The sequence below is a fragment of the Hemitrygon akajei genome, chromosome 11 (genome assembly GCF_048418815.1).
Source record: "Hemitrygon akajei chromosome 11, sHemAka1.3, whole genome shotgun sequence".
Taxonomy (NCBI): domain Eukaryota; kingdom Metazoa; phylum Chordata; class Chondrichthyes; order Myliobatiformes; family Dasyatidae; genus Hemitrygon; species Hemitrygon akajei.
Window position 1 is genome coordinate 27,357,718 of NC_133134.1, and position 16,504 is coordinate 27,374,221.

Genomic DNA, 16,504 nt, shown 5'->3' on the forward strand with positions numbered 1-16,504 from the left:
ATTGTTAATGCACGTTGTAAAGAGTTAATAGCACTATGTTGCCAAGAAAACTTTTTGCAACTTTTAACCAAAATGGAAGAAACAACTACATACTAAGTGTGTGTTACAAGGCAATCAATATTCCTTGCTGAGTTAGGCTTTGTTTTTGTAAATTTATGTTACTGGAATTGTTTAAAAGAATCCAGTAGTGTATCGAGCTAGAAGTCTTCAATAATTAGAAATCTAATCTTAGTTGAGGACATACAAGTCAGTAGCAGTAGTAGAAGTATGATCTGCTATTCAATAAGATCATGGCTATCCTCTGTTTCAGCTCCGCTTTCCCATTTCATTATCATATATCCCGATTCCCTTATTGTGCAAAGATCTGTCACTCTCTGCATTAGTTACACTTACTGGCTAAGCATTCACAGTCCCAGGCTAAAAATTCCAAAGTCTGAGTAAAGATATATTTCCTCATCCCAGTCCTAAATAATTAATCCCTATTCCGAGAAGATGTTCAAAGAATTGTTTGAAAACGGAGGCAAGGGCTGAATCCTAATGAGTGGGCAATTATTATTTCAGACAGGGCAATAAAGTCTTCTGATATTATGTGATAATCAAATTTATTGGCAAAAAGCAGGATGAAGGTGGTGTTGCCGCCTTACCTTGCAGCATGCTCCTGTATGCACTGTCTGCAATGGCATAGATGTGTGGTGGCATCTCGTGCCTCTTCTTCCCTTTGTACATTTCTACAATCTTCTCAGAATAGATGGGCAGCATTTTATATGGATTTACGACAACACAGAAAAGACCTGAGTATGTCTGAAAAGAATGAAAGAACAATTGGTTAATTCAAAGATCTTAAAGTGACAACATTCAAAATGAAGAAATGCAAAAATCTATGTAATTTAGTACTGGAATTACTTTTATGTAGGATGCTGTCATCCGATAAAATTAATCTTACATTCACCCTGTCAATTTTGTTTCAAAACAGTTATTTCTTTGTCAAAACATTTGTACAGCCAAATGGTGCCTGTTGCATGTGAAGACAATTAAAAGAAAAGTTTAGACAGAATACTGTGGGAAGATGAATCTCGGGGTTGTATACTGAATATGTACTTTGATAATACATTGAATCTTTGAATCCGTAATCATAAAATGAATGAAGTGTCTTTAGTATGTGACTCACTAAATTCCTAAACATCTAATTCCTTCAATACATTGTTTGACACATAATATGCTCAAAATAATTCATGTCAGATTCAAATATATCCTGTTATATTATTTCAAGTTAAGAACATGATTGCTGATAGATTCTACAATAGATTGTTTACTTTCCAATGTACTTAAATGATTCACAGAGAATCTACAATGGAATAGAATGTTATAAACGTGCAAAACTATAATTACAACAGATGGCATGGCCACATCTCTCTTTCTAACTAACTTGTTATCTGATGCTTGTTACTATTTAGCCACCTTTATCACTGAACTGTGTCATGCTTAAGGATCAAGTTTAATCAAGTTCATTTTTTAATAAATAATTTGGTAGTTAGAATTAGGACTAGCTTTAATGTCTGATTAATGTCTGAGTGAATACCGGGGAGTCTTACGTTGGTGGTATGCAAACTACTGGAAAGGATTCTTAAAGATAGGATCTACAAGCATTTGGAGAAGTACAGTCTACTCATGGATAGTCAACATGGCTTTGTGAAGGGAAGATCGTGCCTCACGAGCCTGATAGAGTTTTTTGAAGAGGTAACAAAAGAAATTGATGCGGGTAGGGCAGTGGATGTGGTCTACATGGACTTTAGCAAAGCATTTGACAAGGTTCCTCATGAGAGACTCATCCAGAAAGTCATGAGGCATGGGATAAGTGGAAACTTGGTTGTTTGGATAAAAAATTGGCTTAAAGGAAGAAAGCAGAGGGTAGTTGTGGAAGGAAAGTATTCTACCTGGAGGTTGGTGACTAGTGGAGTGCCGCATGGATCTGTCCTGGGACCCCTGCTATTTGTGATTTTAATAGATGACCTGGATGTAGAGGCGGAAGGATGGGTGAGTAAGTTTGCAGATGACACGAAGATTGGAGGAGTTGTGGATGGAGCTGTAGGTGCTAGAAGGTTACAAGAGGATATAGACAAACTGCAGATTTGGGCAGAAAAATGGCAGAGGGAGTTCAATCCGGACAAGTGTGAGGTGATGTATTTTGGAAGGACAAACCATAAGACTGAGTACAGGATTACTGGTCAGTTACTTAAGGGACCTTGGGGTTCAAATCCATACATCCCTCAAGGTTGCTGCACAGGTTGATAGGGTAGATAAGAAGGCCTATGGGATGCTAGGCTTCATTAACAGTGGGATTGAGTTCAAGAGTAGAGAGGTCATGTTGCAACTCTACAAATCTCTGGTGAGACCACGCTTAGTGTATTGTGTTCAATTCCAGTTACCTCATTATAGGAAGGATGTGGAAGCTATGGAGAAGGTGCAGAGGAGATTTACCAGGATGTTGCCTGGTTTGGTGAACAAGTCATATGAAGCAAGGTTAGCAGAGCTGGGACTTTTCTCTTTGGAGCATAGAAGAATGAGAGGGGACTTCATAGAGGTCAATAAGATTATGAGAGTCATAGATAGGGTGGATAGTCAGTACCTGTTTCCCAGGGCACCAATAGCAAACACCAGAGGGCGTATGTACAAAATTAAGGGAGGGAAGTTTACAGGAGACATCAGGGGTAAGTTTTTTACACAGAGGCTTGTGAGTGCCTGGAATGACTTGCCAGGGATGGTGGTGGAGGCTAAAACATTAGGGGTATTTAAGAGCCTCTTGGACAGGCACATGGATGAAAGAAAAATGGAGGGTTATGGGGTAGTGTGGGATTAGTACTTTTTTTAAGGATTATATGGGTCGGCACAACATGGAGGCTGAAGGGCCTGTACTGTGCTGTAGTGTTCTAAGGTTCTATGGGGTAGGGGAGATTTACAAGGGTGTTGCCTGGATTGGAGAGCATGCCTTATGAGAATAGGCTGAGTGAACTTGGACTTTTTTCCTTGGAGCAATGGAGGATGAGAGGTGACCAGATAGAGGTGTATAAGATGATAAGAGGCATTGATCATTGTGGATAGTCAGAGGCTTTTTCCCAGGGCTGAAATGGCTAGCATGAGAGGGCACAGTTTTAAGGTGCTTGGAAATAGGTACAGAGGAGATGTCAGGGGTAAGTTTTTTTTATGCAGAGAGTGGTGAGTGCGTGGAACGGGCTGCTGGCGACGGTGGTGCAGGCGGATACAATAAGGTTTTTTAAGAGACTCCTGGACAGGTACATGGAGCTCAGAAAAATAGAGGGCTATGGGTAACCCTAGGAAATTTCTAAGGTAAGGACTTGTTTGGCACAGCTTTGTGGGCTGAAGGGCCTGAATTGTGCTGTAAGTTTTCTATGTTTCTATTTCTATTTTCTCTTCTTTGCCTTTGTCTCTTATTCAAAAAGACATATATTTTCAATAATCGGTGATGAAATAACCAAACTGATATGAATTTGGTTCAGGGAGATACAAGAAACATCTTCATGTTCACCCATCCCTCTCCCTCCCTTATTTGGAACTACAATAGGAAGCTATCATAATCACAAGGCCTTGATCCTGCCTATATCTAGACTACCCTACTCTGAATGAGAAACGTGATTTGGGCATGCAGCTTCATCTTCCCTGCACATAAAGTTGGCTCCCCTTACATTAGTTTGATTGCAATGTAGGTTTGAAGTATGAAGAAGCAGGAAGTGCCTGGTTTGACTGACTTACACATAAATGCCAAGAGTACAATAAAAGTCTAATTCGTGATTTTTAAAGTGGATTGCCAAAGAGCAGAGAAAACAAAAAAAAAACTACATAAAAATAGATCTCAATTCACCTTGAGTGGTTTTATGATGCCAATATTAGTGTTCTTTATAAGCTACACAGAAATTGTACTTCCCTGCCTAACAATCCCTCCCATTTCATCACAACCAACTGGCACAATGTCTGACCTCAGTCTTCTCTAGATATAGCTCTCTTCCCTTAGCTTACTTACTCTGCATGAACTCTGTTATGTGAATATGGGTTCTCACTTCTCCACAGAGCCTACTTATCCTACAGTGTAAGCGCCTCACCAACACAATCCTAGCAAGTCCCATATTATTGATATTGTTTGGGTCTCTGATCTTCTCCTGGTTTACTCCTCCAATGAAATTAGTCACTGAAAACTTACTCCAAAGTGACAAATAAAGCAAGATTCAGGAAATGATAAGATCACTGAAGGCACTTTATCAGAAACTCTAGGTGTGAATGTTAATTTTGTTCCTTCTCACAGAAGAGCAATCAATGTACAGGCAACATAGAAACAGAAAGTGACCATGATGTTGGTGGTCTATTCTCAGTTAAATTATCTCATTTTGGATTAACCGTAAGGGTTATAAATTTTCTCAATATTCTAAGGTAATGGGGCAACAATAAAAGATGGTCCCGCTTATGGTGGAAACAGACATTTCTGGAGATCAAGTGAGACTGGGTTGGATTTGCAAATCAAGATATGTAAATTACAGTGTTTACTCTATTCAAATCACAGAAGTATTGAGCAAATGAATCCGTTACTCCAGTGATGCACCAAAAAATTTTGTACTGACCATGTCTTACCTCTTTTGTGTTACAGGATTTGAATTAGAAATATTTACCACATTCTCAAGTTTATATTATTAATAAAATTTATTTTTGAAACAGGAACTTCCTGCTACCATTGTGTGAACATTTTTTGAAACCAGATACAATTAGAGTCTAATCTCTAAAATATTTGTTGGCAGCTGTAAGCATAAACTCATCTAATTAATTGCATAATAAATTGTACTTGTAACCCCATAATAGGCACAATTCCATACTAAAACATACAGCTCAAGCCCTGCTGTTATAACCTAATTCATTAGTCCTATTTCTGTGTATATCATATGTAATTCCAAGGGAATTTTACCTGAAATCCGATCAGAATTAATAATGCAAAATCACATTCACTGACTCCTAATGTTGAAATTATTACCACTCATAAGATTCTTGATGACTTCAGTGCCGTCACTGGATTTATTAATATTCCAATGAGCATTGCCTTTTTATTGATGCATTGGTATCTGAGGTTGGTTAAAGGATACCACAAAGTCCAGTTTGAAATTTCAAATTAGAGGATTCCAGAAGAGAGTCACACAAATACTTCTTTACTTTTGATCCTTCGTAATCCTTCTTATAAGCCATTATTTTTTAATTAAATCTGTGTCACAAAGTTTTGATAAAATCAGATGATCAATTCATTTTACCATGAAAAAATGGTCATCAAAGAGATGCTCCTTGCGAATTGCCCAGTGGAAAATTATTGATATAGTCTTGCAATAATAGCAGTAATTTCATTATTCACTGGCACGTATTTGAAGTATAAAGTGTAAGGAGAAATTCAAGATTGTTTAATGTCATTTCCAGTAAAGGAGAACAAAATAATTGCTACTCCAGATCAATTGCAGCTAAAAAAAACACATTAAGATAAAGAACATAATAACTAAAAAACACCATACATATAAATACATAAGATAACTTATATACACAGATTGTATGTCCATAAAGTGATGCTAGGCACAGGAGTGTCTGTACTTAAGTTGACTGACAGGAAATGACAAAGTAGTGGTTGCGGGTGTGGAGGATGGAGGTGTTGATCAGCCTTACTGCTTGGGAAAAGTAACTGATTTTGAGTCTGGTGTGGATGCTACATAGCCTCCTCCCTGACTGGAGTGGACCAAACAGCCCATGAGTAGGGTGAGCGGGATCCTTCATGATGTTACTGGCCCTTCCGACATCTTTCTGTATACATGTCCACAATGGCGGGTAGGCTGGTGCTATGGCGCGTTGTGCGGTTTTGACTACCCGTTGTAGAGCCTTCCTGTCCAAACCGTGCAGTAATGCAGCTTGTTAGGATGCGCTCTACTGCACATGTGTAGAAGGACATGAGTATTGATGTCTAGCTCTCTTCAGCCTCCTAAAAAGATAGAGGTGTTGGTGAGCTTTTCTGATTGTCTAGAATGTGGGACCATGAGAGACTGTGTGAGATGTGCACTGCCAGGATTTTTAAACCACTTGCAGTTTCCACTGCTGTGCCGTTGATGTAAAGGAGGATGTAAGAGGTGCGGGTTTTCCTGATGTCAATAACCATCTCCTTTGTCTTGTTGATACCGAGGAAGGGGCCATTTTCCAGGCACCAGGCCTGAAGCTCTTCTACCTCCTCTCTGTAGGCTGTTTCATCATTGTTGGTGATGAGCTCCACCACTGTCGTGTCATCATAAAACTTGACAATATAATTATTCAGTTGTTTGGCCATACTGTCATGTGTAAGCAGAGTGTACACCAAAAGTTCTCAGCACACAGCCTTGGGGGGGGGGGGGATCCATGTTGAGAATGATGGGATGGGAGGAGTAGGAGTTTGTTAACCAAGTTCTGTGGGACAATACCATTAAATGTCCAACCGAAATACAGAAACAGTGTTCTGACCTGTGTCCTCATTTTCTAGGTGTATCAGAGCCTTGACTGATGCCGGGACATCTATTGTAGACCAGTTCTTTCAGTAGGCATACTGGTGAGTGTCCAAAGTGGCAGGAATGGTGTTTTTGATAAGGGCCATTCAGAGCACTTCATGATGATTGATGTCAGTGCCGCAGGGCAGTAGGCATTTAGTTCAGAGGGTGTAGAGTTTTTTGGTACAGGATGATGGTGGCTGATTTGAAGCATGTGGGGACAGCAGCCTAGATGAGTAAAGTACTGAAGAAGTCCATAAAGACATCAGTGACCTGGTGTGCACACTCCCTAAGTACTCAGCCCGGGATGTTGTCTGGCCCGGCCACCTTATGGGGGCTGACACTCTGAAGAGTCCTTATCATGTCTGCTGCTGTTACAGACAGTGGCTGCTCACCTGGGAGAGGGGCAGCTTTTGTGGTTGGAGTTGTGTTGCATGCCTCGAAGCATGCATTAAAGCTGTTTAGAGCATCAGGGAGGGAGGTGTTACTGATACAATCAATGCTGGAATTATGACGGAAAGTAGTCTCGAGACAGCATTTTTAAGACTAGAGTATGTTCAGAAAAATTTGCACTATCCAATGGATAGAAGATCTGGTATTGGGTTGTTTATATATTCTTCTCTTTGTTTGATTACAATCCTTCAGAACTATCAAAGAATGTGTTAAGATGGTTCCCAGCTGTGTTTGGGAACTGAAATGTAAAAACATACCCTATGTTTGTATATAGTAATGAAAATTTCCACATCTGGAAGGGAAGAATTAACTCCTCAGATGAAACACTATGTACAATCCTAGATGTGAAAGTTTTGAGGAGGGTGCTGATTAGATTTAATTAAATTATAACAGCAGTGGAATATGATGTGTGAAAACGGATGCAATCATGTTCAACTGCACATGATATGCACGCATACAGAAACCTTTTTTCCCATTGGTTTGTGAAATGATAAATTTAAAAGCAACCTTTGAGATTTCTTTGATCATCTTTTGTGCTTTACATTTGTGGCTAGTTTTCTGGCTATCTGCTAACATGGCGTGTAACATTTGTTCATACACCAGACTTTGGCCACATTGAAACCACAGCAAACTGCAGAGAGGGCAGCTGTCCTCGGGGCCAGTTTCCATAAGAATAACCGCACTAGCCAAAGAAAAAGGAATTAATCAATATAAGTAGCTCCAACAGGGAACATTAAGGTGAAGAGAAACAATATGCAGTCACATCTTGAATGTACAGCTGAGGAGCGGCAGAGGGTGGTGGTGGTTTGGCATATCTTTCTGTACAAATCAATATTCTTTTGTACTACTCAAACTTCTATAAGTTATACCAAGATATGCTGTGTTGGATAAACTCATTGCAGAATTTCAAACTTAGTGAAAGTGAAGGACTGAAAAGTTTCACAATGATGGTAGCAAGTACTTATTAAGGGGATGTACACAAACCTGTAGTTTGTCCAATTTGTTTTCTATGAAAATTAATCTGTATGGTTAAACCAGTGTCCCTATAGTCACACTAGGTTAAACAATGTTTTCTATTAGACAACACTTGTGTAGAACTGTTCATTAATGATTGTAAATTCCTTTCATTACAACTTATGTTTTTCTGCAGCTTATTGACTGTGTATTAGATATATAATTGATAGATTTGTGTACTGTAGCATATACACGAGTCCATGCTGTTTCTACTGAAGCTCAGGCAGAGACTTGTATTTTCAGTTGCTGGCACTGAATGGGTATGAGCACATCAGATATCAGCTGTAATTATTCAATTGCAGTGAAGTCAACGTAAGGAAAGGTAGGAGGTGAATACAACAGATGACCAATAGTTTTAGCTATGTTTAGTGTTAGCAACCAAAAATTGAGTTTTTCTCTATATTTTCTTTCATGACACTGAGTTTGAATTTCTTCAAAACAATATAACATCTGAATATGGCCTCAAAGTTGATGTGTCTGTTTCTTTCTTTTGAACTTAATTTGGATTTTAATTTTATTTAAAGCAGTAGCTCATTTTTATTTATGCATATTTTAACTGTTGGGTTTGTACTTCAATGTTAATATTACAGCGACACAGTCCTGAAAATCACCTCACATAACAGGAAGAATTCCTACTCCCCAATTCCTTGAACTTTACTATAATAGGTTCCATATCCTTTTGGAAATTTCCCAATGATAACACTGACTTAGGTTTGCACTGGGGGAAGTGTTTGGCATCAACAAGTACATTTTAAGTGCAGTAATAAGTTTTAATAATAGTCTCTATGCACATGGTTCAGTGCCTTTCCCTGTGACTAACTTACATCATCTCACTTTATGAGCACCGGTAATCTTAGATAATTATATTTTAAAGCAATTTTGTTTCTTAGTGTAGTGCAATAAATGTATAATTGCACACTAATCTTTAATAGATAAAACAGACTACTCAATTGTAAAAAAATGTCTGTAATAATTAGTTGTTTCAATGAATCACTGTAAAGACTGGAAATTCTGTGGAACTGCCAGATGTACAAAAGTAATATGATGTAAAGAATCGATAGGACTTGTATTTATAAGGCAGTTTTCAATACTTAATAGTTAATGAAGTGAAGTCACTGTTGTAAAGTAGGGGATAAGTTAGTATCTTAAATATAGGAAAGATTTGGCCAATTGTGTCTGATTTTTGAAAGAGTTATCCAATCAATTTAATAGTTACACAAAGCACTTTAAACATTTTTTAAGTTATTAAATTTCATCTCCATTATGGGTAATAATCTTTGACCATAACAAAAAGCGTGTAAAGAAATATCTGTCTTTCTCTTCTATGGGGCTCTTGCCAGTTGATTTAAATCGGTGTCCTCTGGTTGCCCCCACAAATAAAAAAATTTCCATTCTATTTGCCAAAAGCCATCATAACTTTGAACATGCCTGCTAAATCTCCTGTTAATTTTTCCTACACTAAGAATAATAATCAGAGTTTCTTCAAACTCTCCATCCTGCTCTGCACCCTTTCCCAAATCTCTTCCTATTCTTTCTTGAGCAGGACATGCAAAATTAGATATAATGTTCCAACAATAGTTTACTGTTTTGTGAATGGGGATGACATTACTGCTTTTGGGTTCCCTTTAGTATTTTAAATTATTTTTTTATGACATGGGCATTACTGCCAAAAATCAGTATTTATTAACCATTTCTAAAAGTGCATGTCAAGAAGTTGCTTCACGTACCGCAGTAATTGAGTGAAGGTACTCCCATTTGGAGTCAGTTTCAGTTAAGGAAAAGCACTATAATTTCAAGTCGGAATAGTGTGCAGCTGAAGGCAGAACCGTTCCCATGTACCTGCTGTCCTTATCCTTAAGATCATAGGTATGGGAACTGTTACTGGAGTGGCCTAGGCACGTAACCATTCTGGAAGGAGTCAATTTTAGGATGGTAGGCAGGTTGTCTATCAGTGTTCTGTGGCTGGAATGGTATTTATTTTCTTGAGCGTGGTTGAATTTCTACACAACAATTGACTCAGTTCCATCTAGCTCATGATGTGCCCTGGAGATGGTTGAAAGTCTTTGGGCTGACAAGATATGAGTCACTCACTGCAGGATACCCAGACTTCGACCTGCACTTAAAGATGGTTGATTGTACAACCCTGCCCTGGAGATCTCCTCCGGTGCTGTCGTGGGGTTGGGATGGTTGCCACCCACCCCTACCCCCAACAATCATCGCTATCTTCCATTGTGCAACATATACTGTAACTTCGAACATTGTAGTGTTGAAGCCCACTGACTTCAATTTCATCAGGGCACCTCAATGATTTCTCATTCCACTACTACTCAAGGTCAAGGGGAGTCACACTCACTTTGCCTCTAGAATTCAGCCTCTGTGATGAGGTCTGGAACCAAGTTGATCTTGAAAATCTTGAAATCTTGGTGACCAAGCTATTGGTGAGTGAGTGCCATTTGACAACACCTTCTATCACTTTGTTGATAATTGAGAGTGGACTGAATGGATGGTGGTGAGGTTGGATTTATCCTTCTTTTAGGATATATTTGGGCACTTTCCAGATTGTCAGGAAGATGCCAGTGTTGTAACCATACTGAAACAAATTACAGGCATGACAAATTCAGTACTACAGCCAGAATATTACACTTTCCTATAGTGTTTGCTACATCCAGTTGTTATGCTGAATTCCCACTACTCTCAGAGACTCATCACTCACAACTGGTGAAAATAATTGCAAAGAGAATGCAGAAGCAATCACACCGTGCGTAGTATACTTCATCCATGAGGTGACTAATCTCAGTCAGACTTGTGACTCCTTTTGCTCTGAGCTCCCCCCTCCCTATCAATCCCTGTGATTATTAGTCCTAGGATCCCTCTACATTCCCAAGTTGTCATACTGTTTCAGGATTGGGGAATGAATCAACTCCTGTTTCTAAGATTTGACTCTCTTATTCGGTCTATTCCTCTCCAATGAAATGGTTCCATATTGATAGTCCAGTCTAAATCCAACACATATCAGCCATATTGTAGCTGGTTGCCATAGTTTCACCCCCATTGTCCAATTCACCAATTCTGCAGCATCCTAGTTAGTGGTACTAAACTAATTAGATACAAAGAATTGTGGAATGAAGATGTCTTCCAAACTCTATCCCAAATACTTAATTACATTCTGGAATCTAACCCTTTGATTGCCCTTTTTGGCACCTCCGGAGAGGGGGCACGCACCTAAGTCCGACTAAACGTCGCACACTGTCTTTTGCCTCTCTGTTGGCCAGGCGCACAGTTTTGCTCAGGTGGAGGGATGCTGCCCCGCCCACCCACACTCAGTGGCTCAGGGACATGATGTCCAGTCTACACCTTGAGAAGATCCACTACTCAATCCTCAATCGAAAATAAAGTTCCAAAAGGTGTGGGGACCCTTTCTTGAATATTTTCAAAATTCCCAGCCTGACTAAAGGCCCATTCTTTCTCCCTTTCCTCAGTACATAAATCCCTGACCTCCAGCATTTTCTGGTAAAACTCTTCAGACTCAGATTTGTTATCATACAACAGCCTATGTATCAGAAAAATACACCTTCTCTATACCAATGCAGCTCTGTGGGGACAAAGGTTCTGTTTAACTCTTTTTGCCAATGCATTGATGACTCGGAGTTGGGGACTGGGAGGGGTGGGGTGATAATGTTTCTACTATCGGTGCATCTCTTTCATGAATGTAAATTGTACATTTGTTACATTTGTTATGCACTGTACAATTCTCCTTTACACTATGTTCTCTTTATTTAAAATAAAACAATAAAAATATTGTTGAAATAAAAAGAATTGTGGAATGATTGCTCCTGATTGTTCATACAAAAATTTCCTTCTCCACCTGAGTTTGAGGGCCAAGATTCTTCATGCAGCTATTTCTGTCTCAACCTACAGTAGATTTCTGGTTATCTATTACCACAGTAATAACTAACTCTTCTGCCTGTTGTTGAGGTCCTAGATACCACTGGATATATCTTAGTGCAGACTCATTGATTCTTATCTCAATACAACTAGGTAACCACTGTATGTAGCTTCAATTCATTAGGTTATCAAAATGTCAGTAAAACACACAACCTCCTGCATTCACAGCTGCTACTTAGAGAGGCTGAGAGAATGTTCTTATTTTTAATTAGTCCTGCCAAGGCATTTGACCTTTTGACTCAAAATCATTGGTAGAACCTTGAGCCTTTTTGATATTGAAGAGATTTTATTGATTTAGCTCTTGAGCTTTAAGCAGGCCTCTCCACAATAACCGAGGATAAGAAGGGAACAGAGTGGTGTACATTTCTGTAGCTGATGGGATGATGATCCACAGAGGCTTATCGATGTCCAGATGACCAGCCAGATCTGTTCTGAGTTTATCCCATTTAGCAAAATGCAGTGCCCAATCATGTGGTGGAATGTACCTTTGGGGAGAAGGTGGTACCTGTACCTTGAAGACTGTGTCTGGTCACTTCTACCTGTGTTGTCCTGAGTTTCTGATTCGTTTGAGTTTATCCTTCTCGTGTTTGAATGAAGGAGGTGATATCTGAGTGATATGTTGAGTCATTTCAGAATCCAGTTAAAGGTTAACCACATTGCATTTGGAAATGTACTTTCCTGGAACTGCTAATAAATAAAACTAATTAAAAAGCTGAAGGAAACTGATTCCAAAGCTAATAGAAATCTTAGCATGTAAACTAAGATTTCAGGGTGCATATGAAACAATGGTTTTGGCAGGGGTTCCCAACCTGGGGTCTATGGACCTCTTGCTTAATGGTATTGGTCCATGGCATAAAAAACAGCTTAGGAACCCTGGTTTAGACCATAGAACATAGAACAGCACAGCACAGTATAGGCACTTCAGCCCATGATGTTGTGCCAACTTTTTAACACAATTTAACGCAACACTCCCATATAACCCTCCAGTTTTGGTACTGTTTTGAGTTAACTTTTCTTGATGAATGGACAAGCTTCAAAGCTGTTTGCCACCTTTTTAGCAAGTTCAAGACAGAAAATGTTAGTATACTGTTCATTTTAAAAATGCACCTTACCATCCTTTTCTTTCAAAAGGTATTCAAGGGAACATAGTAAAATCAGATTTAATTTGATCCATGGATTAATTAAATGACATAGCCAGAAGTTTTATAAAGTTACAGTGTGAGAAATGGAAGCAGGGTTTAATGGTCTCTGATACTTAAAGTTTAGATTTCTATTGGGACTCAAAGTCATTCCTGTAACCTCAGTAGAGAATATATAGAAATGCTGGGAAAAAAATGGCATGAAAGGTAAACTTCTTGTGCAATGGACTGGTTATTGTAACCCTCTGACTTGTAGCATATCTCTAATCTTCCCCAAGCTGGTTTGATTAAAAGGATATTGAAGTGAGGCCACATACAAATCATTTTATTACTTTCCTCCATGTCCTCAAAGGCATTCAAATCAATTAACCCCTCAAGGCATAACATCTGACAGAGATCACCAGTAGATATTTGTGGAGATTGTTTGCCTATGGGTTTATGGACTACGTCCCCTCTGGGGGAACAGCATCTTAAAATGAGTTTGAAGGAGATTAAAGTTGTTATCTTAGTGTTTAGCATGCTTAAGTTTTGCAAAGCAGCAATTAGCAAAGTAAACAGGATACTGAACTACACTGTAGACATAAGAGGAAGTTTATCAGAACTCTGTAGTCTCTGCTCAACATGAAGGAAACCATGAAACCTTGCGGATGTTCTGTGATGACCAGGGTTGATGACTAATCTACAAACAATGTGCAAATTGGAGAAACCCCTGCTCTTTGGTTTTGGATATCAGTACGTAGAGGAGGAGGTGCATAAACTATAGGCAAGTGCACCCTAAGCATTACTACAAGTTTAGCTTAGGCAAGTTAACAGTCAAGGCAACATAGGTAAGGGTCAAATAAGGAGCTGGAGTAGGAGTACCATCTTTAAGTATTCTCCACCCTTTAGTTAGACCTTCTGCATCATTACCTTCTTGCCCAAACTCCATTTCAGTTGATCTAATTAGTGCCAAAATACCTGACATTCTCATGTACTGAACACCCAAAGCCCACCAGGGTAAAGAGTTACAAAGATTTACAACTGTTAACTGAGAATCTCTTCTCCTCTCTGTGCAGACTGGTAAACTATTGTCTTGAGACTGGGCATCCTAGTTCTAGACTTCAGCTAGAAAAAGAGTTTTGCATCAACTTCTTAGTCATAAAAATGCTGTAATTTCAATCAGTTCATTCCTCATCCTTCTAATATCGACAAATTTGACTCATCTTTCCTCAGCTCTATCATTGTTGGAATCAATCTCATCAAACTTAAATACGTAACTCAAAAGGTAAGTGCATCATTCTTTAGGTTAGGAAGGAAAAATGTACAGAATGCTTCAGATGTGTTTTTGCAAAAGTCTTAATTAATTATACCCTGATAATACAAAGAGCCATAGCCTCTGCTGAAATCTTGCATTGTACATGCCCAGTAATTCTGTTTGAACTTGGAGTTTTACTTGGGGCATAAGCCCCCAGTGGTAGTGAGTTTTTTACATGTCTGATTGTGTGGAACTAGGTAGCCAGGTACTGCAAGCTTGGTGCTTACAAATTGTTTGGTCATCAGGATGTGGGATGAAGGAAAACCAAACATGAAGAAGCAAGCTGGAAGTCAAGTAGGGATTTATCTATATGTGTAAGAGAGAGAAAAAACATAGATAGGGTTGCAAAGATGACAATACTTCTTCATTGGTATTCACTGATGTGCAGAATGATGGGGAATGTGGCAAATTAGTGGAGAGAATACACAACTATTCTGGAACACATTAGTTTCAGGAGGGAGGAAGTGTTAAAGACATTGAGACACATTAAATCCCGAGGCCCTGGTCCGATCTATTGCAAGATGCTAAGGAAAACAAGAAAATAGATTGTTTGGGTTTGATGGAGAGTGTTACATCTTTGTTAGCCTTGGCTGCAAGATTGAAGGATAGTACAAATTGTTTCCTTATTCAGAAAGAGTAGTAAGAATAACCCAGGAAACTGCTGTCCAGTGACCCTTACATCAATAGTTGAGAAACTGTTGGAAAAAAGTCTCTAAGAAGTAGGTTGTAAGTTCCCTTGCAAAGGCATTGACTGCTTAGTAGTGGTAAGCATTGTCTTGTGCGGGGGAAATCTGGCTGAGTGTCCTGAGGAAATCACTCAGAAAATTGAAGCAGCGTAGTAGATGAAACTTACATGGACTTTAGCAAGGATTTAGCCTGGTCCTCCACAGTAGGCTGGTCCAGAGTTTAAAACTCATGGGATCTGATTGACTGAGCTTTTGATTAGGAAACTGAAACAAAATTGGCTTGGTGATCAGAGGCAGATTGTAGTAGTGGGGTTTAGTTTTCTAGCTTAAGGGTATTGGGTATCTGAATGAGCTGCCAGAAGAGGCAGTGAAGGCAAATACCAATAAAATATTTTAAAAGCATTTGGATAGGAAAGGAGTGGAAAGATCTAAGGCAGGATTAGTGTAGATAGGCATCACAGTAACAGATTGGTTGGACTAAAGAATCCATTTCTCTGCTGTACAGCTCTATGATTGTCATGGGCTGAGGAAAACGTCTGTTCTTTAGTGAATAGCTCAGTTCCTTTACATATGGTATCATTAATAGGCTCACTGCTGCCTAACCAATGAGTTGGATTTTATTTTGTGGAACCATGTTTTGTATGCACTAATAAAATGCTTTATGAATTCAATTAAATGACATGAAAGGGTGTTAAATTCAGTGCTGAGATTGTTGGAATGCCAAACACAGAAGAATTAACCTCATTGTTGGAATTGAGACTTAGATTTAATTTGATTTAGATTTCTTTTCAAACCCGCTACAATTTTAAATTTGGAATTATCCATCTTCATTCCCTTGTCAGTTTTGACATGCCATTTCTAATATTTGATTGGAACTTGAAGGGACATTCCATGATATTATGAAGTACCCAGTGTAAGTGAATGGCTTACTCACATAAATAAGTCCTGAGAAGTAGCGTTCCCTCAGATTATGCAGCACTGAAGCTTCATTCAGGCAAGTCAGTTCGGCCATGTCCTCTACTTTAGAGAACTTCGGGGGATTCATCTTCTGGATATCATCTTTGTTAAATGTAACTTTCTTTCCATTTTCCATCAATTCAACCATAACTTCGTCCCCCTTTTCATCCTTGACGCTTGCAGCTTCGAAGCCATTGCGATCTGAAGGCACCCAGACTAATTTCTTAGCCGCCCAGTCAGCCTGAGCTAGTGTACTGCAGAAGCTTTTGTCCACAAAGAGGAAGGCATCAGCATCTCCAGCCTGGGTGCTGGATTTCTGAGCCATTATGACCTAATGACCTGCAAAAACAAAAGAAGTTATTTTCATATTATTCCAGGATTTAAAACCTAACCATAGGACTGTATAAGAGTAATTTAATTATTATTTCTTTTCTTCACAACCTTGCTCTTAATCTGGCAAAAACAACTTAG

At 39.0% G+C, this 16,504-nt stretch overlaps 1 protein-coding gene across 3 annotated transcripts in view; it reads right to left on the bottom strand.

The window, feature by feature from the left end:
* The window catches only part of myh11b (myosin, heavy chain 11b, smooth muscle), a 136,521-nt gene that overhangs the window by 114,353 nt on the left and 5,664 nt on the right, over positions 1-16,504 (bottom strand). For all 3 annotated transcript variants that reach the window (XM_073060521.1, XM_073060520.1, XM_073060522.1), the window contains exons 2-3: positions 16,011-16,372; positions 645-801 (exon numbers count right to left, since the gene is read on the bottom strand). In XM_073060521.1, coding sequence (XP_072916622.1) covers positions 645-801; positions 16,011-16,358 — 505 coding nt within the window. In that variant the 5' untranslated portion in view covers positions 16,359-16,372. The remainder of the gene's footprint in view (positions 1-644; positions 802-16,010; positions 16,373-16,504) is intronic.